This window comes from Netta rufina (genome assembly GCF_964035555.1).
Source record: "Netta rufina genome assembly, chromosome: 1".
NCBI classification, from domain to species: Eukaryota; Metazoa; Chordata; class Aves; order Anseriformes; family Anatidae; genus Netta; species Netta rufina.
Window position 1 is genome coordinate 205,461,745 of NC_140123.1, and position 27,255 is coordinate 205,488,999.

The 27,255-nt window shown below is 54.0% G+C and overlaps 2 protein-coding genes across 3 annotated transcripts; one reads left to right on the plus strand and one right to left on the minus strand.

The window, feature by feature from the left end:
- Nucleotides 1–2,349: 2,349 nt before the first annotated feature.
- Nucleotides 2,350–8,150, plus strand: LOC311210218 (uncharacterized protein; the record flags this gene model as incomplete). The annotated part of the gene is made up of 20 exons (XM_084288007.1): nt 2,350–2,407; nt 3,503–3,649; nt 3,723–3,844; nt 3,940–4,048; nt 4,139–4,255; nt 4,389–4,456; nt 4,546–4,683; nt 4,830–5,015; nt 5,099–5,201; nt 5,283–5,424; nt 5,510–5,693; nt 5,788–5,887; nt 5,970–6,088; nt 6,215–6,252; nt 6,424–6,536; nt 6,629–6,777; nt 6,987–7,081; nt 7,361–7,439; nt 7,686–7,794; nt 8,077–8,150. 20 exons carry the CDS (start codon nt 2,350–2,352, stop codon nt 8,148–8,150), a joined length of 2,250 nt encoding a protein of 749 aa, XP_084144133.1.
- Nucleotides 8,151–11,157: 3,007 nt separating this feature from the next.
- KLHDC10 (kelch domain containing 10) lies at nt 11,158–27,153 on the minus strand. 2 transcript variants are annotated; one of them, XM_084291310.1, is made up of 9 exons: nt 26,986–27,153; nt 18,727–18,948; nt 17,936–18,090; nt 16,635–16,783; nt 16,019–16,103; nt 15,061–15,127; nt 14,477–14,524; nt 13,045–13,184; nt 11,158–11,838 (listed from the first exon to the last, which is right to left on the minus strand). In XM_084291310.1, exons 1-9 carry the CDS (start codon nt 27,134–27,136, stop codon nt 11,629–11,631), a joined length of 1,227 nt encoding a protein of 408 aa, XP_084147436.1. In that variant the 5' UTR covers nt 27,137–27,153; the 3' UTR covers nt 11,158–11,628. The 2 variants fall into 2 exon arrangements, with proteins under 2 accessions (XP_084147436.1, XP_084147435.1); XM_084291309.1 differs by having other exon boundaries at nt 14,453–14,524.
- Nucleotides 27,154–27,255: the final 102 nt, after the last annotated feature.

The following is a 27,255-nucleotide window of genomic DNA, read 5'->3' on the forward strand; positions in this document are numbered from 1 at the left end:
CTTTTTGTGTCAAGCTTTGTTCTGCCTTTGTCATGCACACAGAAAGGGGAAGGGGAATTTGGGATGGTCACTTTTTGGCTGATTTTTGGCGTGAGCCAAAGGGGAGAGCTGCCTGTTCCTCGTGCCTCTGCCCCCCTGGGGAGATGCGGATTTTTCCCGGTGCCTGCCAAAAAACTGGCTCGTTTGGTTCCTGGATTAATTGGGTTCACCTTATCAAACAGCTGTTGGGGTTTTTCCTGTGCTTTGGCATCACTGATTGAATTAATTGGGATTTGCACAAACGATAGCGAGGAGGAACAGCCAAGCTCTCAGCGCTCCGTTACTCTCAAATGCTAAAACCTCTTTCTGTGCAGATTTTTAATTTTTTTGACCAAAAAATGGATGTTTTGGAAGAAAAGCCTGCCCCCAGAAACCTCCCAACCTGTGCGCCCCTGGGTCCTGCGTGTTCCTGGGGTCCTGTGCACCCCCAATTCTCTAATTCAGTCCCCGTGCAGCCCTTAACCCTATGCACCCCAAAAAAAACAAGCACTCTGGTGCACCCCAGTTCCCATGTACCCCATGCATCGTGCACCCCATTCCCTATATACCCCAGATGCCCGTGGATCCCAACTCCTGTGTACCCCAATACACTGTGACCTCAGGTCCCTGTGCACCCCGGGACACCCCACAGCTCACATCTGCACCCCAATAATTCTTGCACCCCATTCCCATGCACCCCAGACCCCCATGGACCTGCATCCCCTGCACACCCCGATATATCACACCCCAACCCCATGCACCCTGCTTTCCATGCAGCCCAATACCCTGCAGCCCCCTGCACCCCACATCTGCCACATACCCCAATAAACCATGCCCCACAACCCCATAAAATCCCCATTCCAGTACACTGTGCACCCCAATAAACCACGCACCCCATTCCTGTGTACCCTTGTGTCCTGTGCACCCTGATCATTGCAGACCCCATTCCCATGCACCCCTAACCCCTGTGCACCCCAGTAAACCACGCACCCCATTCCCATGCACTCTTGTGCCCTGTGCACCCCAATACATCATGGACCCCATTTCCATGCACCCCCATTCTCTGTGTACCCCAATAAACCACGCACCCCATTCCCATACACTCTTGTGCCCTGTGCATCCTAATAATTGTGCACCCCATTACCAAGGACCCTTGTGCCCTATGCACCCTGATACATCATGGACCCCATTCCCATGCACCCTTAACCCCTGTCACCCCAATAAACCGCGCACCCCATTCCCATGCACCCTTGTGCTCTGCATACCCTGATAATCGTGGACCCTCTTCCCATGCACTCTTGTACCCTGTGCGCCCCGATAAACTGTGCACCCCATTCCCATACACCCTGGTGCCCTGTGCACCCCGATACACCGTGAACTCCATTCCCATGCACCCCCATCCCCTGCACACCCCGATAAACCATGCACCCCATTCCCATGCACCCTGTTGCCCTGTGCACCCCGCTACATCACAAACCCCATTCCCATACACCCCCATCCCCTGCGCACCCCAACAAACCACACACCCCATTCCCAAGCACCCTGTGCATCCCGATACACCGCACACTCCATTCCCATACACTCTTGTGCCCTGTGCATCCTAATAATCGTGCACCCCATTCCCATGCACCCTTGTGCCCTGTGCACCCCAATGCATCATGAACCCCATTCCCACGCACCCCCATCCCGTGCACCCTAATAAACCATGCACCCCATTACCATGCACCCTTGTGCCCTGTGCACCCCAATAAACCACGCACCCCATTCCCATGCACCCCCAACCCCTGCACACCCCCATAAAACACACCTCCTATCCCCAAGCACCCTGTGCACCCCGATCCACCACGCACCCCATCCCCACGCACCCCCATCCCCTGCGCACCCCAATAAACCACGCATCCCAATAAACCACACACCCCATTCCCAAGCACCCTGGTGCCCTGTGCACCCCCAATAAACCATGCACCCCATTCCCATGCACCCCAACCCCTGCATACCCCCATAAACCACACCCCCCATCCCCAAGCACCCTGTGCACCCCAGTAAACCACGCACCCCATTCCCACGCACCCCCATCCCCTGCGCACCCCGATAAACCACGCACCCCGATAAACCACGCACCCCATCCCCATGCCCTCCCCATTGCGCCCCCCTCCCCATTACGCCCCCACCCCACCACAGGTGCTGCAGCCCCGGCCCCTCCCGGGGGCGGCTCCCGGGGGCGCGCCCGGCGCATGCCCGGCGCCTCCCGTTAAATGGGGCCGGGCGGGGGGCTCCGGGACCGCTGCGACCCCCCCCAAATCCCCCTTTGGGTCCCACCGCCCCCTCCCCATGGCCACCGAGAGCGAACCCGGGCGGCGCCGCCGCTGCTGCACGCAGGATGCGCTGGGTGAGCGGGGTTGGGGTCCCCCCTAAACCCCCCTTTCTGGGGTCTTCACCCTCTTGTAGGGTCCCCCTCCTTATGGGGTTCTCCCCCCCTCTCCAGCATCATCCCCTTTTTGCCCGCTGTGGGGGTCCCGTCCTCAGCCCGCTTTGGGATTTCCCCGTTGTGGGGTTGTTGCCCCACTCCGGGATCCTTTCCCACTCCCCTTTTGGGGTTCTGTTCTCTTCCCGCTGCAGGGTCTCCCCTTAGCCCCTTGTGCGGTCCTTGTCCCTCTGTGGGATCCCTCTTTATCCCCTCCTGTGGGGTCCCATCCTCACTGCACTTTGTAATTCCCCCCCCTTACTCCTCCTGTGGGGTCCTCGCCCCATTGCAGGATCCCCCTTTACCTCCCTGTGGGTGTCCCATCCTCACCCCATTCCAGAATCCCCCCCTTTAGGGCCTTCACCCCCACTCTGGGACCCCCTTTTACCCCCCCCATAAGGATCCTGTCCTCACCCCACTGCGGCATCCCCCCTTTCCTCCTTGTGGGGTCCTTGCCCTGCTGCAGGATCCCCCTTTACCCTCTTGTAGGGTCCTTGCACCCCTGTGGGGGTCCCATCCTAACCCCTCTATGGGATTTTCCCCCCCTCCTTATCTCCCCTGTGGGGGTCCCATTCTCACCCCAGTGCAGGATCCTCCCCTTACACCCTTGTGGGGTCTTTACGCCACTCTGGGATCCCCCCTTACCCTCTTTTGGGGTCCTTGCCCCCTGTGGGGGTCTTGTCATCACCTTACTCCTCCTCCGGGGTCCTCACCCTGCTCTGGGATCCCCCCCCTTCCCCCCCTATTGGGGTCCCATTCCCACCCCACTGCAGCATCTCCCCTTACCAGCCCCCATAGGATCCCATCTTCACCCTACTTTTGGGATTGCCCCTTATCCCCTTGTGGGGTCTTCACCCCACTGCGGGATCCCCCCTTACCCCCTTTTGGGGTCCCATCCTCACCCCACAATACCTTTTCCCCCCCTTTATGGGGCTTGGGGACCTCCACCCCACCACCCCAACCTTCCCATGGTTTGACACATCCCCGGTGTGACTCTGACCCTATATTCTCCCCCCATAGATGTCCCCAAACCCCCCGAACCCCGTCCTGACGGGGACGCCCTGCGCCGGGGCTCCCTCTGCGACCACCGCTGCGCCGCCATCAACAACGCTCAGGGGGACCTGGGCGACCTGGGCTACCACCAGCATCGGCCCCGTGGCCACGCAGGTAGGGCCGTGCCGGCTTTTAGGGTTATGGGGATGTCCCTGCACCCCGTAACGTCCCCCTTTTTCCCCCGCAGCCGTGTCCTCGCCGCCCTGCTGCCAGCAGCACTCGGAGGAGGTGTGCGAGAGCTGCGTGGTGAAAACCACGCTGACGGCCGAGAACGTGGTGGAGGCCAACAAGCTCTCCAACAACTACAAGGTGTGGGCGCCCATCCCGTGGGTGAGGAGCACCCGTGGGTGCCCCTGTATGGCCGCACGGGGTTTTTATTACCCCCAAAAAATCTCTTTCTGCAGTTTGGCTTCAAGAAGTGGAAGAGCCACGTGACGGCGCGCCCGTGGGAGGACCGCTCGGAGATCGTCAAGGAGCTCTACTCCGACCTCAACGTCATCCGTGGCCACGGAGGTGGGTGGCTTCGGGGCCCGGATTTGGGATGGAGGAGGTGGTGTGGGTGAGAACTGCCCCCATTTGGCTCATTTTTCCCCCCTCCTGTAGGGTCCACGGTGACTTTTGGGAACGTCCTCTACCTGCTGCTCTTCGGCTGGTGGCTCTCGCTGCTCTACGTCCTCGTGGCCGCTCTGATGTTTGTCACCGTCGTGGGGGCTCCCTATGGTGAGCCCCAAATTTGGGACCCCCTTGGGAAGGGTTTAGGGAGCCACAGGGGTCTGAAATCCCCCAAGCTCTGGGTCCCGTGCCATGGGGTGGCTGTGGGGAGGACGTGTCCCTGACCCTTGTGTCCCCGCAGGGCGGCTCTGCTGGGACCTGGCCGGGTATTTCCTCTGGCCTTTCGGCAAAGTGATCCAGAAAACAGAGGTAACGACATGCCCCGAATTTTAGGGCCTGATTGGGGTGGCCACGGTGCCCCAAACTGGACCTTAACTTCCCCTCCCGATCTCCCCCAGGCTCCCAAATCTCGCCGGGCGCTGGGTGCCTGCGAGGCCACCGCGGAGGCGAGCGGCACGGGGGAGAGCTCAGCCCTGCTCGGTGGCCCCGTGCCCCGCCGCTGGCGCCCACGCTGCTGGGATGACGAAGGATACTGGGTGAGCCCCGTGTTGGCCCCAATAACACCCCCCTCCTGGGTTTGGGGACACCAGGGGTCGCCGTTGTGGCAGGGACAGCACCCACGGGTGGCCTCCGCTGCTCTGGGGTGGGTTTTTTGGTGGCAAACCCTAAATACCTGTCCCAGCAGCGTGCCGGCACCGTGGCGTGGTTGTGTTTGGGGTACCCCATACTGGCGTTGGCCCATGGGTTGGTGTGCGTCGCCGCCTGGCTCCTCGTCTTCCTCATCCCCGTGGCCAAGCTGAGCGCCCGCACGGCCGCCCGCGTCCTGCTGCTGCCCCCGGAGAGGGTGCACGTCCGACGCCTGAGGATGGTGGGTGCCTTTAGGGCTGTTTTTTATTTTTTTGGGGTGGGGAGGGAGGCCCGGTGTGGTGTCACTGAGCTGTCCCTCTGCAGACGGAGGTGCCGCTGGACGCGGAGGTGATCCTGTGCTGCTACCGCGCCGTCAACCCCTACTACTACAAATACGCCGTGGACGGCATCAACGTCTTCGCTGTCAGTATCCTTTCCTGTCTTGGGGTGCTTGGGGTGACCCCAAATCCCACCCCAGCGCTTGGTCCTTGACCGAGCAACCCCCCAGACCTGCTGCCCCTGGTGCTGGTGACGCTGGTGCTGGGCTACGTGGACAGCCACAACCTCCTGACGAGCTCTCCCGTCAAGTTCACGCTGGCGCTGCTCTCCATCATGCCACTCTCCTACTACATCGGGATGGCCATCGCCAGGTGAGGAGGGGACACACGGGGACATCCCCCGCGAGGTGGGGACACGGGGACGGCCCTTCTGATGTTTTCTGCCCCCCTTTTTCAGCATCTCGGCCCAGAGCAACTTCGCGGTGGGCGCGGTGGTCAACGCCACCTTCGGCTCCATCACGGAGCTCACCTTCTACATCACGGCCCTCATCAAGGGCTCGCGCGAGGGCAACCGCTGCTACGCCGAGATCGTCAAGTCGGCGCTGACGGGGACGCTGGTGGGCTGCGTCCTCTTCGTCCCGGTGAGCCCCCTCCCGAGCACCCAATTCCTGCTGTTCCCGGTGGCTGGGTGCTGATGGATTTGTTTTATTTGGGGTTGTTTCTTCCATCCCGCAGGGTTTGTGCATGGTGATAGGAGGCATCCGGCACCAGGAGCAGCGCTTCAACAGCCGCTCGGCGGGCGTCAGCTCGGCTTTGCTCTTCCTCTCCGTTGGAGGTGAGGTGGGGACAGGGCTGTCCCCAGGCTTGGTGGGGTGCCACAAGCTTTGTGCCCACCCCGTGTCCCTCTGTCCTCGTAGGTGTCTTTGCCCCGACGCTCTTCTCCAAGGTGTATGGGAAGCTGGTGTGTGGGGAGTGCCACAACGTCACCCAGAACCCGCTGGGCCACTACCTCTGCCAGAATTGTCACTTTGACCTGGTGAGCAGGGCCACCAACGTGGGGGGGGGACACACTCTGAGCCCATCTGGCTCCAGATTTGGGGTCAGGAGGCGGCAGTGGGGCTGTCCCTAGCCCCGTGTCCTCACTGATGTTCTTCATCTGCAGATGGAGAACAACGGCACCCTCTACTACAGCCACGTCCAGTGAGTAGGGCCAGGGGGAGGGACAGGTTTCTCCTCACTGGGGTGGCATCTCTTGGTTCCTCTGTGCCACCCCAGAGGGGTTTGATCCCGCACCACATCCCCAGCCGGTGCAGGGATGCTCCAGGGTCTCGGAGCCAGACCCCGGTGGCACTGAGCACCCTCATCCCGCAGGCCCCTGGTGTACACCGTGTCCCTCCTGCTCCCCGCCGCGTACCTCATCGGCCTCTTCTTCACCCTGAAAACTCACTCGCACATCTACGACATCCACATCAGCGACTGTCACAGTGAGTGGCCCCAAACCACGCGATGCCCGGCCTCGTGGATGGCTGTCCAACCTCCCCAGGGTGTTCAACCCATTTTTTTTCTCTTCCCCCAGTGCCTGGTCACCACCACAGCGCTGTGGTTCACTGGTCCCGCTGGCGGGCCCTGGTCATCCTCCTGCTCTCCACCCTCTGCATGTCGGCCTGTGCCGACCTGGCCACGGAGCACATCAGCCCCATCCTCACCAACTCCACCATCTCCCAGGTGAGTGTGGGGACGGTGACGAGCCTGGTTCGGGTGGCTCTGAGGATTGTAGATGGTTCCTCCAGCCCAGGAACCTGCCATGAGCCCTAAAATCTGTATGATATTAGGGGAGAAGACGCTGAGATGCTCCACGTGCTGGGGAGATGTGGTTGCCCAGGGCTTGGGTATTATTAGGATCAGACCATGCACTGACCCCTCTTTTCCTGCAGTACTTCATCGGTGTCACGGTGTTGGCCATGGTGCCTGAGCTGCCAGAGATTGTCAACGGCATCCAGTTCGCCCTGCAGAACAACCTGAGCTTGAGGTGAGCACATGGATTTTGGGGTGTCCTCCTCCAGTGAAGCCCCATCCCAGCCCCATAGCACTGCCAGCGATGGGCTGCCCTACTCCATGGTGCCAGCAGGGCAGCTGCCTGCAGTGATGGGCTCCAAAGTGGGTTTAAAACCACAAGGAATGGGGCCAGAACCAGGTTTTTCTCCACAAGTGGGTTCCCTGGGGTGGCTTTGTCCTCACCCCAAAGCTGAGCTCCCGGGGGCTGCCAGAGACCTGGTGCTCAACCCCTTCAACCCCTCTGTCCTCCCAGCATCGAGATCGGGAACTGCATCGCCGTCCAGGTCTGCATGCTCCAGATCCCCATCCTGGTGCTCTTCACCATCTTCTACGTGAGTAGCCCCGGGTGGCCTCTCCTGGTGGCGTTGGGGACACAAGACCCCATGGCAAATGTCCCCTCCATCCCTCCAGTGAAGGGGAAGTGGGTTCAGATGCCTCCAGCCTTGGCTGACGTTGTCCCCAGCCTTAGGGACTTGTGGTGGAGGGGACCCAAAGGGACACACGAGCTGCTGTGGGGTTGTGCTGGTTGGCCATAAACCCAAATAAACACCCCCAAAAAAATCTTCTCTGCTTCGCAGCCGACCAACTTCACCCTCGTCTTCAGCGACCTCCACGTCTACGCCAGCATGTTCAGCGTGGTGCTGATGAACTACATCTTCATGGATGGCAAATGTGATTACTTCCAAGGTAACTGCCAGCTTATGAGGCTGCTGCAGGCCTTGGTGTGCCCACTTTCCCTGTGACAATGGGGTGGGGGGCTTCTAGAGCCACCTTTGGGGTCACCTCTTGTTGCTTCAAGCCCGGAGTGGCGGTGACTTCACCAGGACTTTGTAAAAAGCCATTCAAGTCCTTTATGGCACACACTAAAAAGCCTTAAAAGAGGCCTTAAACCACCCCAAAAGGCCTTAAAAGTGAGCTCTCTCCCTGCTGCAGGCAGTAACCCCGTCCCCATCCTGCTCTGTCTCCTAGGCACGGTGCTGGTGATGGTTTACTTCATCCTCCTGGCCGTGTACTTCTTCGCCCCGTCGCCCAGTGGCTGCTGAGGCCTGGACTTGGTGGCCTCCATGTTGGGCAAGCGCCCACCAGGGCATTTTCCGGCATCTCAGGGACTTGGATCAGATTTTGGAGGTGTTATTTGAAGCCAAAGCTTCTGCTGCTGTCTGTTTTTCCTCCCCCATGTGGGCTGCAGTGGTAGGGAAGGTGGTGGCAACGGGATCGCTGCTGAAACTCCCGAAGCGAGGAGCCTGAAGGCCCCAACACTTCACAGAAGCATTCCCGGCTCCCGTCTACGTGGCTGGGAGGAGAATTGTCCTCGGGGAGGGTCTGGAAGGACATTTCTGGGTGGTCTCGAGGATGGACCCCTCCCCGGGATGTGTTGCACTGGGAGAAGGTGCCTGAGAAGAGCCTCCCCCCCTTAGGGCTGGGGCCATCCTGGCTTCCCCATGGCCTGGGGGATCACGCAGGGCTCCTTGATGGTACCAGAACCACACCAAATGGCTTTTTTTCAGCTGTTTTGTCATTAAAGCAGTTTTGTACGAATCAGAAATGAGCTCCTCTCTCCTTCAATGAGCTCACGGTCCCCTCTGCGCCCACCAAGGAGGTGAGTGGAGCTTTTGGGGTGACGGCAGCTTGGTGCTGTCATGGTGAGGAGCAGGGAGATCCTTCACTGTGTGATGGGTGAAGAGCCACCAGGATGTCCTGAGGGCTGTGTGACTGTCCCGGGTCCCTCCTCAGAGGTTTTTAAATTGATCAGGGCCACTCCAGGCTCTGAGCTGCTTCCCCTGGGTGCCATGTGGGGTCAGAGGTGGTGGCACTGTGATGGGGTCCAGATCCTGTGAAGGGGAACACCAGCAGCTGAGGTGAGAGGTACAACGTGAGTAATTTGGACAGATTGTTTAATTATCAGAGCTTGGAAGGGGGGAAAACCCCCCAAAAAACACCATCCAAGCAGGCACTGCAGCTCCTGTGCTTCTCAGCCCCTTGTGGCTCCTCAGGGATATTCGTACCCTGCATGAGAAGCAGGAGGGGAGCAGTGCTCAAAGGTCCTGCAGCAGATGGAGAAATTGGGCTGGAAACAGCCTGAAGGGGGACAGGCAGCAGCCTGGGATCTGCCTCCTGTCTAGAAAGGGGGGTGTGTGCTGGTTTGTGGCTGGAGATGTTGCTTTGAGGTCTTCCTTTTCCCAGTACAGCATCAGTTTGGGAAATCCTGTCCTTAATGTGATGTCTGGGAAGGTTCCTGTGTGAGTATTGGGTCTGCTGGTGGCAACAGATGGACTCAAGAGCATGGGGCAGTAGGGAAACTTCAGAAAGAAGTGGGATGGGAGGGCAGAAGCTGATGGCAGCAGGTAGGTTCTCCTGTGTCTCATCTGAGTGTCTCTCCTATGTCCCCCTGGGTGAGCAGTGACTGTGGGGAGGCCCCAAAGACCCCACATTGCCCTGAGCTCCTCTGCTGGGTGCTGGCAGCAGAGGGAAGCCTCTGAGAGCACCCCAGGCAGCCTCAGGGATGCTCTCACCTCCTCTCCTTAGTTCCAGCGGGGGAGCTGAGCCCCTTCCTCCTCTCTCAGGTCCATGTCAGAGACCCCTGGAGCACAGAGGACGAGGAGTCAGCTGGAGCTGAAGTCACTTTAAGGAGTCAGCTTGAGCAGAGGTGGTTTGAATCATCCTCTGTGATGATGGGAAGCCTCCTTTAAGGGAGGGAAGGGAGAAAACCAGCAGCTGTATCATCGGCCTGGTTCATTAAAACCTCCCCAGCTCACCCACAGGATACAGGACAGAGATCCAGTGCAGGCATCCAGTTTTGGGGTGTGAAAGCCACAGAGCTCAGGCCAGAAGAGGGAGCTGGAGGTGGGGAGAAGACCACCTTGACCACCAGGGTCCCAGAAGCTTGCTGCAGAAGAGGACAGGGCAGGAGAGCAGGGCCAAATCTTGCCAGCCTGCTGAGAAAACATTCAGAGAGCACAAAATACCCGTCTTGGAGTTGTGCTGCCCAACCTTTCTTGGGCTGGGTCTGGAAAAAAAAATGGCAAATAAGATGTGGGGACAGATCTACAGCCAAGAACGGGAAGGGTTTAACAGCAGGGCATGAGGTAACGCTGCCAGTGGCTGCACCCAAAGATGGGTGTTGGATCTAGCAGGCAGTGCAGGGCGGGTTAATGAGGTGAAGTCAAGGCCAGGGTTTATTTCAACAGAAATGCAATCTGTTAAAAGCCTGCAGAACCTAATCTGTGTCTTAGCTGATAGAAGGGGAAGGGATTGGGAAAAGCTGGTTTGGGTTTTCTTTTTCTTTTAAAAAAAAAAAAAAAAAAAAAGAAAAAAGGGGCACTTTAAAAATGATCTGTAAAGAGAGTTGGCATGAAGCTGGTGCCAGCAGGTGGAGCTCAGAGGAGGAGGGCACAGTAAATGGAGCAGAGTAAGACAAGGGACAGGCACATCCCTTCTCCTGCTGGGGCAGGGATGAATGCTTACACCATGGGAGATGTTCCCTCACTCTTCTTTTAATGCTGCCTTTCCTGGAAGGACAAACATCTCCCACCCCCAGAAGAACAAAAACTGAACAAGGGACTGCTCCAGCATGTGGGAGGGAAAGCAGAAGACTCACAAGTAAGTTGTGGAGCAGATTTTGGAAGCCAGACAGGGGTTTGGGGGAACCTGAACCAGAGTGTCACAGAGTGGCCCTGGCTTTGTGCAGCTTCCTTGGGGGCTGAGGGCTGTAGGGGAGCCCCAGCTCTTGCAGCCTCTCCTTGGGCTCCCCCCAGCCTCCTCTTGTACTTTTCACCCTCTTTGCAGCAAAATCTTCCCCCCCAGCACCCCAAGTAAACTACACAGCAGTCCAGTAAATGGTAACTTTTAACCGGTCTTCCAAGCAACCCTTTCAATATGAAAAGGCCAAGAACACAGACACAGGCGCTTCGACTCGACACACACAGCACCAGAACCACTGCACGGGCTGAGACTCGCTCAGCACCTCCTCATGCAACCTTCTGGCCCCCTTCCGAAGCTCGAAGAGGCTGGGAACGTGCCCACAAAACACATGCAGAGCCTTCAAAGGGCAGCAGTTCTCATTTTTTATAGAGGGAGAGCTCAGCTGGGCAGCACCCAGAGCAAAAAGAACAGGGCAGCTGTCGTTCTGCAGTGAGTGGCCTCTGGTAGGTACAGCTCGTGGAAATGCTAAGGTGGATGTGCCCCATGGAAGTGTGAGGGCTGACATTCATGAAGCTTCCCCAGCCCACCCCCCTGTTAGATTTGCAAGCGGGTGCTGATGAGGGTGGATGGCATGAATTAGTCCCAGAGAGTATTTTTTTTTTTTTTTGATTAACGGCAGGGATTTGGAGCTCCATAAATTAAAAAGTGGGATTTCCGACAACTGAAAGTAAAAATTTCTAGAAAGGCATCGATGTATTTGCTGAGTAAGGCGTTGAGCAGCTTCCTCTCCGTGGTTTTAGTGAGACCATCCGCAGTATCCATAAATAGGGGAGGGGAAGGGGCCTTTTTTTGGCCACGGGGCAGAAGCACGAGCTGGTCTCATTTTAGTCGCTCCACCAGTCCCTGCGTCAGTCCAAGGTGCAAGAGCTGAGCTCTGGAGAGAGTTGCTAGGCGAGGGAAGTAGCCGAGGAGCTTCTCCCACGACAGTTCCAGCAGGCTGGGCACCACCAGCCACATTTTGAAGAGGGAGCCAGTCCGTTTGTTTTCGTGGATGTTGACCACCCCACCGTGAACGTACATACAGCCGGCCTGGAGGGGAGAAAGGAATTAGAGGGGGCACAGACAAGCAGAAATGGCAAACCAGAAGGTGCTGGCCCACAATGAAGCATGAAACCATCAGAAAAATCAGGATTTGACTTCCTTTATGTGCCTCAGTGAAGGTGTCACCACCTGAGCCACTCTCTCTGGGCTCCTTTCAGAGCTGAGGGGAGGAATCTCAGTGCTGAGGGCATGCTCCTCTCACCCTGAAGCACAAATCCAGCAGCTTAGGGCTTTACGCAGTGTTTTGTTGGGTGAATTCTACCCCAAGGAATCAATTTTAGGACTGGGGCAAAATGATGATAACTTATTATACAACCATACTTACATTTAAGAAAATATATTTAGCTAAAATGTCAAAAAAACACACAAAGAGATGCTCTGTTCCTCTGCTGGCTCAGCAGCACAACACCAGCCTGCTCCAGGAATCACACAAAGGTAGAGAGATGGGAAAAGCTTGGCTGCTGGCCTGCTCTGAGTGGCATTTTTTTGGTGTACAGAAAAAGAAAGGGCAGTCCTGCTCCCATCACCTACCTTTTTCTTGGTAAATGTGCTCATCCAGCCTAGATTTCCCAGAAAAAGCTGCATTTATAACAACCTCTAAACAAGATGATGACTATTAAAACAAAAGGAGCCTGAGCATCTCATCCTCTTGTTTCCCTGAGGTGATGATTAGGTACAGGAGGCTGAAGTCACAGGTAAATGCACTTCATGCTGCCTGTCAGTCACACCTCATTCTGCTTCAAGTTACTGCAAAAAGCACTTTCCTCTCTTTTCCACAGAAGGCTGCTCATCTTCCAACCCTAGCTGTGCTCTGGAGGCCAAATTCAGGGCAAGAACATTTACTCAGGGGAGTATTTGTGTATTTTGGTGGTTTTTTTTCGTGTGTTTTGGTGTTTTTTTTTTTTCCTTTTGCAAACAGGAATTGATGCTCACACACCGAATTACTTCCTGGAGCTAGAGCTAACGCAGTTTAAAAGCTAAAATCCCACATCGCCGCTTTCAGAAACTCCGTGCTACAGCTCTTCAAACAGAAGGAGTCGGTGGAGTAACCTCAGAGCAACTCTCAGCCTCACTCAAGATGCTGCAGCCAGGTGGTAACAGCTGCTCAGCTCCGTCTGCAGCCCACGCAAGCAGCAGGGTGCTTGGACAAACGCCCTGAACTTGAGCGACGCAGGCAAGCAGTGAGTCACTTACCGGTGTGACGGCAGCACAGTGGAAATACACGGGTTCAGGCATGGCAGCTGGCAGCTTGACCCACTGGAAAGTCTGCAGGTTCAGCTTCCAGACGTCTCCCAGAATCACTTCTCCGTTATAGCCCCCGCAAACGAACACATCTGCAGGAGAGAGGAAACCCGCAGTGCTTACATCCCTCGGGAATCACAAAACGTGCTGCAGCTGAGGCACCTTGCTAAGCAGTTTTAGGATCACCACTTTGGTTGTCTCAGCACAAGCTCTCAACGCCTCCCAGGTCAGTCCCACCCCACTGAGGCCTCTTCCCAGCCCCACTATGGCAGATGAAGGGATGAGTGCCTCTGAGAAGCAGGAATTGGGGATGATTCCAGGAATTTGGGATGATTTCTGCTTTAAGGAGCTGCAGCAAGCCCTAACCTGCCTCAATTCAGAGCTTCAAGCTGATTCCAGGGTTTGTAAACCCCTAGGGATCGGTTACAGCCCTGGACTCAGGCTGCTGTGCACCAGGGCCAGGTCCTCAGCTCCTGGCTTTTTGCACAAGTTCTCAACTCCGGGACCTGCACGATGCTGCTGAAGGTGGCTGGAAGCATCCCCCAGCTCCTGCCTTACTTTTTTGCCATATTTAGCACTCCTAAGAATTGTAATCTGCTACAATGCTCTTCTGCGTGGTTCAGAACGTTTAACCATCCAGCATTCAGTAGTAGAAAAGGGTTTTAAAAAGAAGGATCAACTCTCTAACTACTTCTTCTATCTATTATGAGCTATATATTATTTATCGAGGTTGGGAAAATGCATTTTTTGGGACAGTGAGGCTATGGAGGAGGTTCAAACCCTGCTTTAGAGCTCCAAACGGGACAACTGAAGCAGACTGCACGTGCACGGCCCTCTTTAAGCTGTGCTTCCAGGAGCACTGTGCAAGTTCTGTACAGCGGGAACATCTGGAGGATTGAAATGAGGAGCAAAAGGCTCTGCTGAGCCTCAGCTCCCAGGACTTGGCCCCACTTTGACTTTCACAGCAAACTGCAAAGCCCACAGGTGAGTCACCTGTAACAGAAGCATCCTTCAAACCCCCATGTAAGCTCAGCACCAAGAAGTTGCAAAGTATCACGGACACTCGTGGCTAAATGTTATGTTATCGTGCTAAAATGTGTGATATTTTACATTAAGGTAGCCACGTGTCCAAAGGAAACCTGTAGGTTGTACAAAATCCTGCCAAATTCCAGACAGGGACAGCACCGTGCATTTCAGGAGTGAATCTGCCTACAAAATCAAACTCCCTCATATGAAGAGCAGCATCAATTAGGTGGTTTAAGGCAGTTAACAGGAAAGAAATCCTCTTCCAGAAAAGATACGCGTGCCCTGCAGTTCCCTCGACCGTGGTTTGTCACTGCTAGGCTGTATCAAGATGTACCAATTTTCAGCAGGCAGGCTTTACCATTTTTTATCTGAACACAGCTATGGCATCTTCGGGCTGCTGGGAAGCCTGAGAGGGAGAAAAAAAAAGAAAAAGGTATCAACTCTAACTGCTTTTGAAGTGCTGACACAAGTGGTGGTTTTACCTCAACATATAATCAAGGACGAGAATCCCTTTTTTCATTGATAAGGGCTGCTGCTTCCCTGCAATCACAGGTCTAACATCTCTAATTTAGCAACTGGCTGTTTCAGGAGGTTTGGTCTCTATTTGCTCTCCAGGGAAGAACGATGTGCCAGCATTTCGCTCCCCACAGCCTCCAGCTCTCCCCTCTGGCTTTTCAGGGAGACTCTCACCGCTAACCAGGCCTGCAACTGGTCCCTCAGAGGGAGCAGAGATGGGCAGGGAGGGAGAGAAGCCAAATAAACTTCTCCTGGGTTAGTTCTCACTGCTAAAACTATAAAGAAGCAGGGTCCTGAAGCCACTTTTAAGTCATGACTACAACAAGGCTTCAAGGAAGGCTTTCAGACTGCCACCTAACAGCATTTTTGCATGTTTTTGCAACTTTCTGGCTTAAAGACGATGACTCGTGACATTTCCAGACTCACCGACTTTTTCATGAGGTTTCGTGGCAATTTCCTCCCAGGTGTTGGTCTCAAGGTTGTACGCGTGGATCTGAAGGAACAAAGAGGAGCCGTGAGTTCCTCCTGGCTCCGCCAGCACGACGATGACGCAGCTGCAGGGTGACAGAACTAGACTCTGACCCGGGGAGCCACTATAAATAACACCCCTGGTTCATCAAGTGTAAGAATGAACATAGCTAATGCAGCCGGTGACTAAGCAGGTATCAAATCACCTTCAAAACCTACCAGCTTTCCTCCTCAACTTTGCTATTTTGTCTAAAGCTGGACAAAAAGAATATTGCTTCTAGGAAAAAAAAGGAACAATAAAGCCCACGCCCTCCAGTTCTCAAGGGTATTTAGAAATGTTTAGCTCATACTGCACCTAAGGAGAAAAAAATGCAGAGAATGAAGCGGAAAAGTCACGGTAACTTCTACAGTTTCAACTTTTTTTTGGAAGTGGAGCGCTATTTAAAGCCTCCTCATTTATCACCTCACCGTTCCAAGATGAATTCACTCTTTCCTCCCCAAATTTTAACGGGGAGAAATGTTTACCACAAGAAGGGAAATTAAAACTTAGGATTAAGGGAGAAGACAAGAAAAGAGTCACCACATCAAACATCAATATTCAAATTAAATATCAAGGAAATAATTTCTTTGGCATTCTTCTGTTTTGGCATAACTACAGGATTTAGAGAGAAGTCCTGAGAGTTTTTAAACAAGAATCTTTGTTAACAGAGCTGCAGAAACAAAGCTAATCTGCAGATCTGTGTTGTAATTGGGCAACATAGATTCATCATTTTTAAGTTCTGCTCCCAGTAATTACTTTAAGGCAGTTAATTTTTAAAAAACAGCTCTTCAGAGAGATGAAGTGACTGCACTGGCTATGTTTCACTGCAGAAAGTCTCCTGTTGAGGCAAGCCCTGCAGGTTTCTGATCATTTTACCTTATCTAAGGAATAAGCTGTCCAGGAAGTTCCACCTCCCAGGATATAAATCCGTTGACCATCATGGGCGATTTCATGTCTGTACCTGCAGGCGCAGAGACGGACATTGAGCAGCACGAGGAATTGGTGCAAGTGAGCAAGAAAAAAGCTTTCTGCAAACACTACCCAATTTGAGTGGTTTGAGGAGGCATCCCAAGCCTGCCCATGCTGTGCCAGTCCCTCAGGCTGCCAGTTTTCAGATGTGGAAGCTTTTGTGAGCAACCCAAGCAGCACTCCTAAAGCTGGAAAGAAGTTTTCTGAGAGCAGAGCAGCTCGGACCTGAAGTACAACAATTTCTGGAGCACCACGAGAGCCCTCAGTACTCCTTTCCCTTCTCACCCTGAGGACACTAAGAAATTTCCTTCCTCTGCACCTTGCTGCAGAACAAGACAAGGGAGAGGGCGCAGGCAGAGTCTCAGCCCCTCCACAGCACTCACCAGCTGCCCCAAGCCCCCTTCTAGTCCCAGACACTGCTCTAAAAGCGCTCAGCAGCCCGTCCAAGCTCTCTGAGCTTCTCAGTCCCAGTAAAAGTGGAGATTCCCCAGCCTAAAAGCTCCCCAGACCGACAGCTCCTCACCTCTCCTCTGGCATGTCGCAGGACATGTTGTTTGGTTTCAGCTGGATCCACTCCCTAGTGTTGAGGTCTAGCTTATGCAGGTCAGTGCTGTAGATGTAACCGGTCGTCCCACCAAACACGTACAAGGAGCCGTTGATGATGGCCATGGCCTGCAAGGTGACAGAGAGAAAACAGTTAGGAAGGAAGGACACGTGGCAGCAGCGTCTGAAAAAGAATTCCCATCCTCCTGAAGCGAGACGTTGCTTGCAAAGCTCTACCCACAAATTCTTCAGAAGGTATTCGAAGGGCAAACGAAGAGAATACACAAAATCTAGTGGGGTTTCTGTAGCAGCACGGTCACAAAATGAGTACCTAAAAGGAACAGGAAGAAAAAACTCCCAAGGGAAAAAGGAAGCAGAGGCGAGAGGAGAAAGCTGGGGCACGAGGCAGGGAAGAAAGCACAAGAGCTTGAATTCTGTAAGAAAATTCTTCAGTTTCATCAGGGAGAGCAGTGTCATGGCAACACTAACATTCCTGGAAAGAGTTTCTAAAACCCAGCAGAGAGGTTTCTTAGCAGAAGCCTCGGTGATGCTTCCTTACAGACAACAACTGGTACACCGAGCCCTTTGCAAGGCCAGGCCTGATGCTCGCAAACAGGAGCTGGCATTTGGACTGGCTCACAAATCCAGCAGCTGTAGCAAAAGGATCCCTCTGAACCCTCTGTAATTGCAAGAGTGGAGAGCTCTAAAAGCCAAGGGGAGAAGGAAGGGAAAGAATGTTCAAAGCTTCATGGAGAACGCAGGGAGATACAGGACTGGACTTCCCAGAAAGGCAGTAGAAATGGCATGAAATACTGTGTAAGCAGCAGAAGGTGCCAAAAAGATTAAAAAAGGAAGAGAGAAGCAAAAAGCCACAGCAGAGACACGTCTGAGCAGCGAGTCAGATGAGCCGAGAGGAGCTGCTACGAGAGTGGATCTAAGTTTTTGTGCTGTATTGGACATCAAGCTCATTCAGGACACCACGGACAGTTTGAAAAGTTGCTATTTTAATGCAAATAATTCCTACTAAGCATTGTTTTCATTTATATCTGGGATTTTAAAGGCTCTGAGGAGGCTACAGGGCAACTCCAGAAACCACCAGCTACTGCTTGTGTCAGATGTAGCTCTTCACTCAACTGCATCTGGCATTTAGTTAAATTTGGGGTTTTTAAACTGCAAGATTCTTGGAGATTTCAAAGGAAAGTAAGTTTTCAAGCTCTGACCCCTGCTGCAGGACACGACGTAGCGCACTCAGGCACACACACACCGTGCTGTGCCTCCTACCTGGCCGTAGATTCGATTGGGTTTCTTCCCTCGGCAGCTGAGCAGGGCCCACCTCTTGTATTTGACGTTGCAGACGTGGACGTCGTTGCCGTTGCTCTCCCCGAAGGGGATCCCGGTGCCCCCGAACACCAGCAGGTTGTTGCCGTGCAATACGACTAAGAAAGACAGAGCAGAGAGACTTGTTGCTGCGAGACTGGGCTCCGTTCAGCTGCCCTACAACTCACACCACACATTCACGGCCTTGAAACGCTCTAAAAGAGAAAGAATGCAAGGTAAAACCATGGAAACCAAGGGCTCGGTTTTAAAAACAACCAGTGAACAAAGAGAGATCTATTTTGGGTGCCGAGATGGCTGCATCAAGCACCTGTCCACTGAAAACACAGCGGCCTCGCAGCTGTTAAGCTAAATTCCCAAAGACTCCCTCCTGCCGTTGAGGTTTTTTTCTTCCTCTTGGCCTCAACCCTGGAGAAGAGGAAGAAAAACGAAAAAAAACAACCTAAATTCATGGCCTATGTGGACAAGAGATGGAAACAGGACCCAGACTCATGGCTTATGTGTGTAAGAAATAGAAACTGGACCCAAACTCATGACTTACTTGTACAAGAGATGGAAACAGGACCCAAACTCGTGGCTTACATGTACAAGAGATGGAAATAGGACCCAAACTCATGGCCTTCGTGCACAAAAAATGGAAACTAGACCCAGATCTCCCAGTTCTTGCCTGGTTTTGCATGCCACCCGTTAAAGCAGCTTCAGGAGTCGATGCCTAGGCACCGCATTTCCATACGTACGTGACATGGAGGCTAGCTCCCTGGGCATGTAGCCTTCCGTGCCCATCTGATGCCAGGTGTCTGTGGCAAAGTTGTAGCGCCAGAGCTCCCTGAAGAGCGGGTAGTCCTCATTCTCCGGCCCACCAGACTCGTCGTAATCAGGGTTGTAGCCTCCAAACACGTAGAGGTTGGCGTTGTCGGCCACGCACCGATGGCCGCTCCTTGCCGGGGGAGATCTGTGACCTGGAGAGCAAAGAGAAGGCAGAAAAAATTTAGGGGGATGTCTGCGGCCAGGCTCGTGGCTGAGGGTCAGGACCACGGTGGTCCGCAGTGGGCCCGCAGCTCAGGGCAGGAGAAGCCTTTCGGATGTCAATCCTACTGCAAAAGTCACCCTCGAGATATTTTTAGTTATTATTTGTTAACAAATTCCCCTTTCTGGCATTCTGCGTGGCCGATTTATTTCAGAAATAGCTCTGAAATGTCTACAGGGAGCTCAAGCTCAGGCCTCAACCACAAGAGGCAAAAAGATCCGGTACACGCACGGCAGTCAGTCCAGGAAAAACTCAACAGCAATCATCTTGGGCAACTGAATTCCTCGCTGATAAGCAACCAAAATTCCAAGCTCGTTCTGATTCAGTGCTCATAAGAAGCTAGCACAGAGCCAGGGGTTTTCCTCCAGTGCAACACGAGGCCACAAAAACGGAGGAGAAAGAGGAAAGAACAGAGAACGGTCGGGTCCCCGAAAAAAGGAGCTGGTTATGAGACAGGTGGAGACCAGCAAGGTTCCAAAATTTGCATTTTTCTAGGCAATATAAAGCTGCTTTGGGGAGACTACCTCTCAGCCTCCCCTTGAGAAGGACGAGATGTAACGTTCCCCTAAAATTCAATCACTCTGCTCACCACAGACTTCGGTTTAGCTGCCAATAAAGACCAAAAAAAAAATAAAAATAAAAGTCAAAAGCAGATGCCCACGGCCAGCAACCCGCGATCTGCACCACCCACCTGCTCTCACAGCTCTTTTATGGGATTTTAAGAGGGAACAGGACCCGGGGAAATGTCTAGTTAGGACCCATGGTGTTTCTTCTTAGGGCCTGTTACAATTACAGCAGTGAATCGGACGCACGGGGCGATAAGAAAGGAAGCAGCAAGCATCTTTCCTAGAGAAAAGGTGAAATAAATGGGCAACAACCATCCGTCCCTCCTGGAGCTGTGGTTTAAAGCCTGGGACTACCAGAAAAAGGGACTCTTCTGGGAATAATAAAGGTATTTATGGGGAAGGCAATTGGCCAGCCTCCTGCAGGCAGCATTTCCAGAGGGCAATTCTTCTCATCCTGGATGTCTGCAGCCAAAAGGAGACCCGAGAGGTGCCCGTGTCTCTCTCCACGTAAGGACTGGCAGCACTGAGCACAAGCTAGCAGGGAGGATTTGGTCCAGTCACGCCGTGTTGTAGGGAATTAAGAGTTAAAATATTACTTTTACTTTCACTGTGGATCCCGTTTCCCTGTTCAAACACCCGCGGGGGGAATTTTCCAGAGGGAAGAGGGGCATAAGGCTGAGCTTTGGACGAGGCGAGCACATTAAAGGGCTCAAATTGAAATAAATTAATTAATAAACAAAACCAAGGAGGCATTTTTGTCACAATGACCAGGGAAGACACCCGGCCTTGCCATGAAGTTAAGGCTGGACACGAAGGGCTCAGTGCTTGGTGCCCGCAGGTCCCTGGCACAGCGAGGTGAGAGCACCCCAAGCGCGTTTGCAGCCCGGCAGCCCTCACCTCTCCCCATTTATAGAGAAATCCATCTCCTGCCTTGAGAAAAATGCTGGTTCCTCCTGCTCCCAGAGGCCCACGGAGCACAAATCTGCCCCTACAACAGGGGAAAAATCATCAGACACCTCTTCCAAGACACCTGTGTGGACACATTCGTGTATTAATCCACGAATTAAGCAGTAAAACGTTAAACTGAGTTAAATTTGACAACTGAACTCTTGCATCCAGAATCGCAGCGGCCTTAATCCACTTTAGGAGAGAGTTTTAAACCAAGATTTCTCCACTTCCGCCTTCTAAAGAAAGGAATCGCCCAAGTTGGGTGTATTTAGGAGCTAATTAAGCTGAGTTTCTTCAGCAGATGAGCTTCTACGGCCTGGACCTCCAGCGAGGAGATCCATTTCCACTTAATTATGCTCAATTTAATGACTCACACGCTGACCTGTCGACACCCTGCTGGAGTCAACGCTCAAGGGATGCAGCAAGGGACTTCAGAGGGAGCTGCTTGCACAGCCCAGGTGAACTTCATTAGGGCTGCCTCCTAATTGCACGCCTCTCAGTAATAAAATAAAAGGAGAGCAAGGGAAAAGGAGGGGTGAGCACCTGCTGCCGGGCTTCCTGACATGGCACAGCCCAGCCTGATGCAGAAATTTGTTCCCTACCTCTCAGAGAGCTCTGAAGGCAGCACAGATCTGGGGAGAAGATGAGAGAACAGAGGGGTCAGTGAGAATAAAGAAACCCTTGAAATTAAAGGAGGAAGGTTTAAGGGTCCGGAATGGCATCCAACACGGCTCCTGGGCAAATTGTCCCTCTTACAGGGAGGAGGACACTCAAATTTTAAAGCTGAATTGCATCCTAATGGGAATATTGATCCTATTCTCACCAACACAAGCTTCAAAATGAATTAAATTCTGCCTGTGAGCTCCAGAAATCTATGAAAAATCTGGAAAAAAGCACTCTGTTTCAAGAAATCAGACTCCTTGAGGCTACACAGCAGCTGTTGGCTCACCTAGAACCAAGCCACCGTGTCAACAGCTCCACAAAGTTGGACGGGAGAAGAATTAAACGGGGAAGTAGGGGGTGAGTCAGTGCAGCAAGAGGTGAGAGGCTCTTCAAAGAGCAGCACCGAGACAGGGTGCAGGGAATGATCGGTTTTCCACCTGATTCTCCTCCCTCTGATGGCTGCAGGAAAAGGAAGGTGGGCAGCACCTCACCGGCTGGGTTAATCGAGGGGGGAACAGCTGCTGTGCCAGCCAGATCGCTTTTGTTTTATTTTTAATGACGAGAAAAGGTGTAATTAGGTGAATTCATTTATCAGAAATATAAATAAACAGCGAAAGAGTTGAATACGGAGTTGTTTTGAGAGCCTGTATGAAACTATCCCTGTCCTTCTCGTGCCCAAGCTGCCAGAAAACCAGAAATTAATCTGTTAATTAGCGGTAACGAGCTCTTGGCAGAGCGAGGTCTGCCTCCGCCATCGGCTTCTGTGGAGTTTACTTTTACTTTTGAAGGGAGTTTTCTGTAATCGCCACAAAGCCTCGCTGCTGCTTCCCAGCAAGGCGATGCTGGGCTGTTTTCCTCAGTGACCTGCAGGAGAAAAACGATTCCTGGGCTTTTTGGGGGCAAAGACACGCAAAGTGAACCTGCCTGCCTTGAGTTTAAGAGGCAGGACTCTGGAAACGGGCACAGGCCACGCTCTTCCACCACCACAGCCACCAGAATCCGCAGCCAGGGCTCCTTCCCACGACCACAAGGCCTCGTTTCTAAACTCTGCCGCGTGCTGGTGCTTGCTAAGGAGCCAAAAACCATCCTTTTGCACGGCCAGGGGGACAGAGTCCAAGCTGCAGGTGCCCTGTTTGATGTTTTGCCTCTGTTGGCGGTCCCAAAGAATCATTGAAGACCCACCTGAAGCTGGGGAGTGAACTTAAAGCTCTGACACGCTGCTTGCTGCACCCTGAGCCACTGGAACACAGAAAGCTCCTTACACCCCTAAACCATTTGTGTTTTGGTTTGTTATGTAGCGCCGGCTGGTTTCAAGCAGCTTCTCCTCCTGCTCCTTCTCCTCCTGCTCCTTTTCTTTCTTCCTGCTCCTTTTTCTTTCTTCCTGCTCCTTTTTCTTTCTTCCTGCTCCCTTCGGCTGTCTGAAGGCACTGCTGGTCACAAAAAGGCAAGCACACAGATTAAAGATGACGGAAGTCAGAGAATTGCCTGCTCCTTTCAGAATCTGCAGTCAATGAAATAATTAAAGGCACGTTTTGAAGGCTTCACTCATCATCACGGACGCCCAGCGACACGGCGAGCACGCGCAGTTATCTGGCACCTCGCAGGGATGAGCAGAATTAAAGAGCACGGCCCGTCTCGGCGATCAGGGCTTCCACGTGGAGGTGAAATTCGAGGTGGATTCAGGAGCAACGCCCAAGCTCCCAACCTCCAGAAAAGAACCTGATCCAGTAAAAGTTGCCAACGTTTCCAAAATCTCAAGGACGAGCTGCTGCTGTGCTTCGTTTCCAGCCCAGATGCGCTTGAGGAGCGACTCCAACATCGCAAACGCGCGTTTGAAAACATCCTTTGTGGTTTTTTTTTTAATGAACGTGTCCAGCCTCAAAGCTCTGTAAACGCTGCGAGCCCCTGAAAATGAGGAAAAAAAGGGTTCCCAGATCTTTACTGATAACAAAGCTCGATTGAAACATTTTACTGAGCTGATGCAGAGCAGCCATAAGCTTGCAGCAGGCACCCAGGGGTTCCAGGTGCCAGCATCGCCCCACCTAAACCCTCTTCTCCAAGCAGAAGTGTTCCCCCACGTCCTCGAGTTCCCCTTCTCCTTAAATATCGGCACCCAGAGAGGATCCTCCTGGAGCCAGAGGGCTGCTGCTCACTGCTGTGTGTCCTGGTGAAGCCACCTGCACGTCCAGCTGCAAATCCTCTCCGTTGGATGCGACTCGAAGCGCGATTTGAAGCCCGAGCTCAAGGAACCGAGGCCTTCTCTCCCCCTCCTGCAGCCCACCTGGAACAAAGCTCGTTAACACAAATTAATTAGGTCCTGGACAGGGCTTTTACACCCTCAGGGAACCTCTGGCTCCTCAGATGAGATCCTTTAAGCCTCGGTGTTTTGCTTAAGCTTCGTGGAAGCAGGAGGCACCGCCTGTATTTCCTCACTTTGCACGTTTTTGGTCGCCACCTCCCCGGAGCAAAGCAGAAAAGGGTTAAATGTTTCTGTAAACCTCCCTTTTTACCAATTTTCAAGGCTTTACGAAGACTTTTTCAACACTCTGCTCGCTGGGAAGGGAGCAGAAGGGAACAGCTCCTCCACGCGGCGCTCAGGACGGGTCCTGGGAGGGAACGGGGCCAGCTGAGAAACCAGAAAAAAAAACTTTTGCCCCGTAAAATTGAACGTTACAGATCATGGGCGTGCCTCGGGCAGCTCTCTTCCCTTTTTCTTTCTTGTTGTAAAGAGGAAAATAAAGAAAAGCTCTGGGGAACGAAGGTATCCCCCCCATGCTGCTCGGAAACCAGCCCAAGACACAAACGGGTACAGGACACTCGTCTTTTTTTTTTCTGGTGTTTTTTTTTTAAAAACGTAGCAGAAAATGTGACACTTTCTGCCCAAAAAAATCCCTCTAACCCTATTGTGACTGCTCGGCTGGGAAAATTCTAGCTCAGGAGAAGAGCCTAAACCCAGAGGATGGGAGAGGGAGGGAGATATTCGTGTCTCTGGATCATTTTTGCCCCCAAAAGCATGAGGAAAACACTCAAATGTTGCTGCCACAGCTCTGTTTTCAGCATGGACGGGAGGATTTCCTCCAAGGAGACCAAAACCCGCCCCACCTCTGCTGGAAACTCAGGATCTTTCTAAAACTTACACCCACCTGAGAGCAGCTCCTTCCTTTTCCACCTCCAAGGGGCAATTTTAGCTGCTTTTGGTTTCCAGATACCTCCAGGCAGCAAAACCACACGCAAATTGCTTCTTTTTTTCCTTAGCTGGCTGCTGCGAGCCCTCCCCTCACCTCTCCCTGCGTGATTTAAATTCTTGAGGGTATAAAAAAGGGACAAAAATGTATTTTTGAACGCATTTTTCGTGGCTGGGGAAGAAAGAAGAGAGGGAGAACGCGAGAAGAGCGGCGCCTACATAAAAAAGGATGCTCTGGTGTTTAACCTGCACCATTTTAGTGAGGAGATAACCCAAAAAATGGGAGCTAAAGGGCTCTTGAGGACTCACCGGGGTGCAAACACCGGTCCAGGAGCTGCTGGCTGCTGTTTTGGGGGCGCTTTAAACCCCCATGAAAGGGATCTGTGAGGTGGGGATGGGGTAAAAAAGGCTGGGAACCCCTCATGGGTGGCAGCACCCCAAAATCTGTGCTCCTGGGGGGTGAGGGCTGATGTGGGCACGAGGAGGGGAACGCCAAAGCAGCTGGGAGATGCATCACAGGAGCGTGGGGTGCCCCAAATCCTTCTTAGGATTGCAGGGTTGATAAAATGGGGGTGATCACCCCTCCTGTGGGATTGTGGGGTGACCCAAATCCCTCTCAGGATCACAGGATGGGGCCAATCACCCCTCCTGTAGGATTAGGGGGTAACCCTGGGGCACCCCAAATCCCTCTCAGTTTCACAGAATTGATAAAATGGGGGTGATCACCCCTCCTGTGGGATTGGGGGGTGACCCTGGGGCACCCCAAATCCCTCCCAGGCTCGCAGGATGGACGGGATGGGGGCGATCACTGCTCCTGGGGGATTGTGGGGTGACCCCAGCATGCCCCAAATCCTTCTTAGGATCGCAGGATTGATAAAATGGGGGCGATCACTCCTCCTGTAGGATTGTGGGGTGACCCAAATCCCCCTCAAGACCCCACTATTGATAAAGTGGGGGCGATCACCCCTCCTGTGGGATTGTGGGGTGACCCTGGCATGCCCCAAATCCCTCCCAGGCTCACAGGATGGACAGGATGGGGGCAATCACTGCTCCTGGGGGATTGTGGGGTGACCCTGGGGTGCCCCAAATCCCTCTCAGGATCACAGAATTGATAAAATGAGGGAGATCACCCCTCCTGTGGGATTGCGGGGTGACCCTGGGGTGCCCAAATCCCTCTGAGGCTCACAGGATGGACAGGATGGGGGCAATCGCCCCTCCTGTAGGATTAGGGGGTAACCCTGGGGCACCCCAAATCCCTCTCAGGTTCGCAGGATTGATAAAATGGGGGTGATCACCCCTCCTGTGGGATTGGGGGGTGACCCTGGGGCACCCCAAATCCCTCCCAGGCTCGCAGGATGGACGGGATGGGGGCGATCACTGCTCCTGGGGGATTGTGGGGTGACCCCAGCATGCCCCAAATCCTTCTTAGGATCGCAGGATTGATAAAATGGGGGCGATCACTCCTCCTGTAGGATTGTGGGGTGACCCAAATCCCCCTCAAGACCCCACTATTGATAAAGTGGGGGCGATCACCCCTCCTGTGGGATTGTGGGGTGACCCTGGCATGCCCCAAATCCCTCCCAGGCTCACAGGATGGACAGGATGGGGGCAATCACTGCTCCTGGGGGATTGTGGGGTGACCCTGGGGTGCCCCAAATCCCTCTCAGGATCACAGAATTGATAAAATGAGGGAGATCACCCCTCCTGTGGGATTGCGGGGTGACCCAAATCCCTCTCAGGATCACAGGATGGGGCCAATCACCCCTCCTGTAGGATTAGGGGGTAACCCTGGGGCACCCCAAATCCCTCTCAGTTTCATGGGATTGATAAAATGGGGGTGATAACTCCTCCTGTGGGATTGGGGGGTGACCCTGGGGTGCCCTAAATCCCTCCCAGGCTCACAGGATGGATGGAACGGGGGCGATCACCTCTCCTGTAGAATTGTGGGGTGACCCCAGGGTGCCCCAAATCCATGTCAGACTCACAGTATGGGAGCACTCACCCCTCCTGTAGGATTGGGGGGTAACCCTAGGGAACCCCAAATCCCACTCAGTTTCATGGGATTGACAAAATGGGGGCAATCACCCCTCCTGTAGGATTAGGGGGTGACCCTGGGGTGTCCCAAATCCCTCTTAGGATCGCAGGATGGACGGAATGGGCAAGATTGCCACTCCTGGGGGGTTGGGGGTTGACCCCAGGGTGCCTCAAATCCCAAATGTGTGGGATGGGGGCACCCCTGCCCCGGATTAGGATTAGGAGAAGAAGAAAAGGGGAGGAAAATGGACAAGGGGGAGTAATTAGGGGGGAAAAAGGGGACAAAAGAGAGCAAAAGGGGCGGCAGAGAAACCCCCCCCAAGGGGATCAGGCCAGGCTAACGCCACCCCCAGCCCCAACGACCCCAAAACCCCCCAGGACGGCTCCAAACGGCCCCAAACCTCGACCCCAACCCCCCCAGGACCCCAAAACCCCCTCGGGGACCCCAAAACTCCCCCAAGGACCCCAAAACCCCCTCAAGGACCCCAAAACCCCCCTGAGGTGATCCCTGAGGGGGGGGGGGGGGGAGGGGCGCGGCCTCCTTCAGCCCCCTCAGGGCCCGGCCCCCGCTCACCCGCCGGCTGCGGCCTGCCCGGGAGCTGCACGAAGCGGTTGAGGAGCTCCCCCCCCGCTGCCCCTTTCGGTTCCCGGCCGCCTCCTTTTTCTTCTTCTTCTTCGTCTTCTCCTCTTCTTCCTCCTCCTCCTCCTCCTGCCGCCGCCGCCATGGCCCCCAGTCCCCTTCCCGGCCGCCTACCAGGCCGCGGCTTCCCTCCCACCCCCGCGCCGCCCAATCCGCGGGCGGCTTCTAGGGGAGGAGCCAATGAGGCGAGGCCTTCTTGCGAGG

Coding starts and splice junctions, on each gene's coding strand:
- KLHDC10 (XM_084291309.1), bottom strand. CDS start 27,136: ATGGCGGCGGCGGCAGGAGGAGGAGGAGGAGGAAGAAGAGGAGAAGAC. Junction 18,949..26,985: donor GGGCAGGCCGCAGCCGGCGG/GTGAGCGGGGGC, acceptor TTTGCTCTCCAG/GTCACAGATCTCCCCCGGCA. Junction 16,784..17,935: donor CCAATCGAATCTACGGCCAG/GTAGGAGGCACA, acceptor GTCACCTTGCAG/GCCATGGCCATCATCAACGG.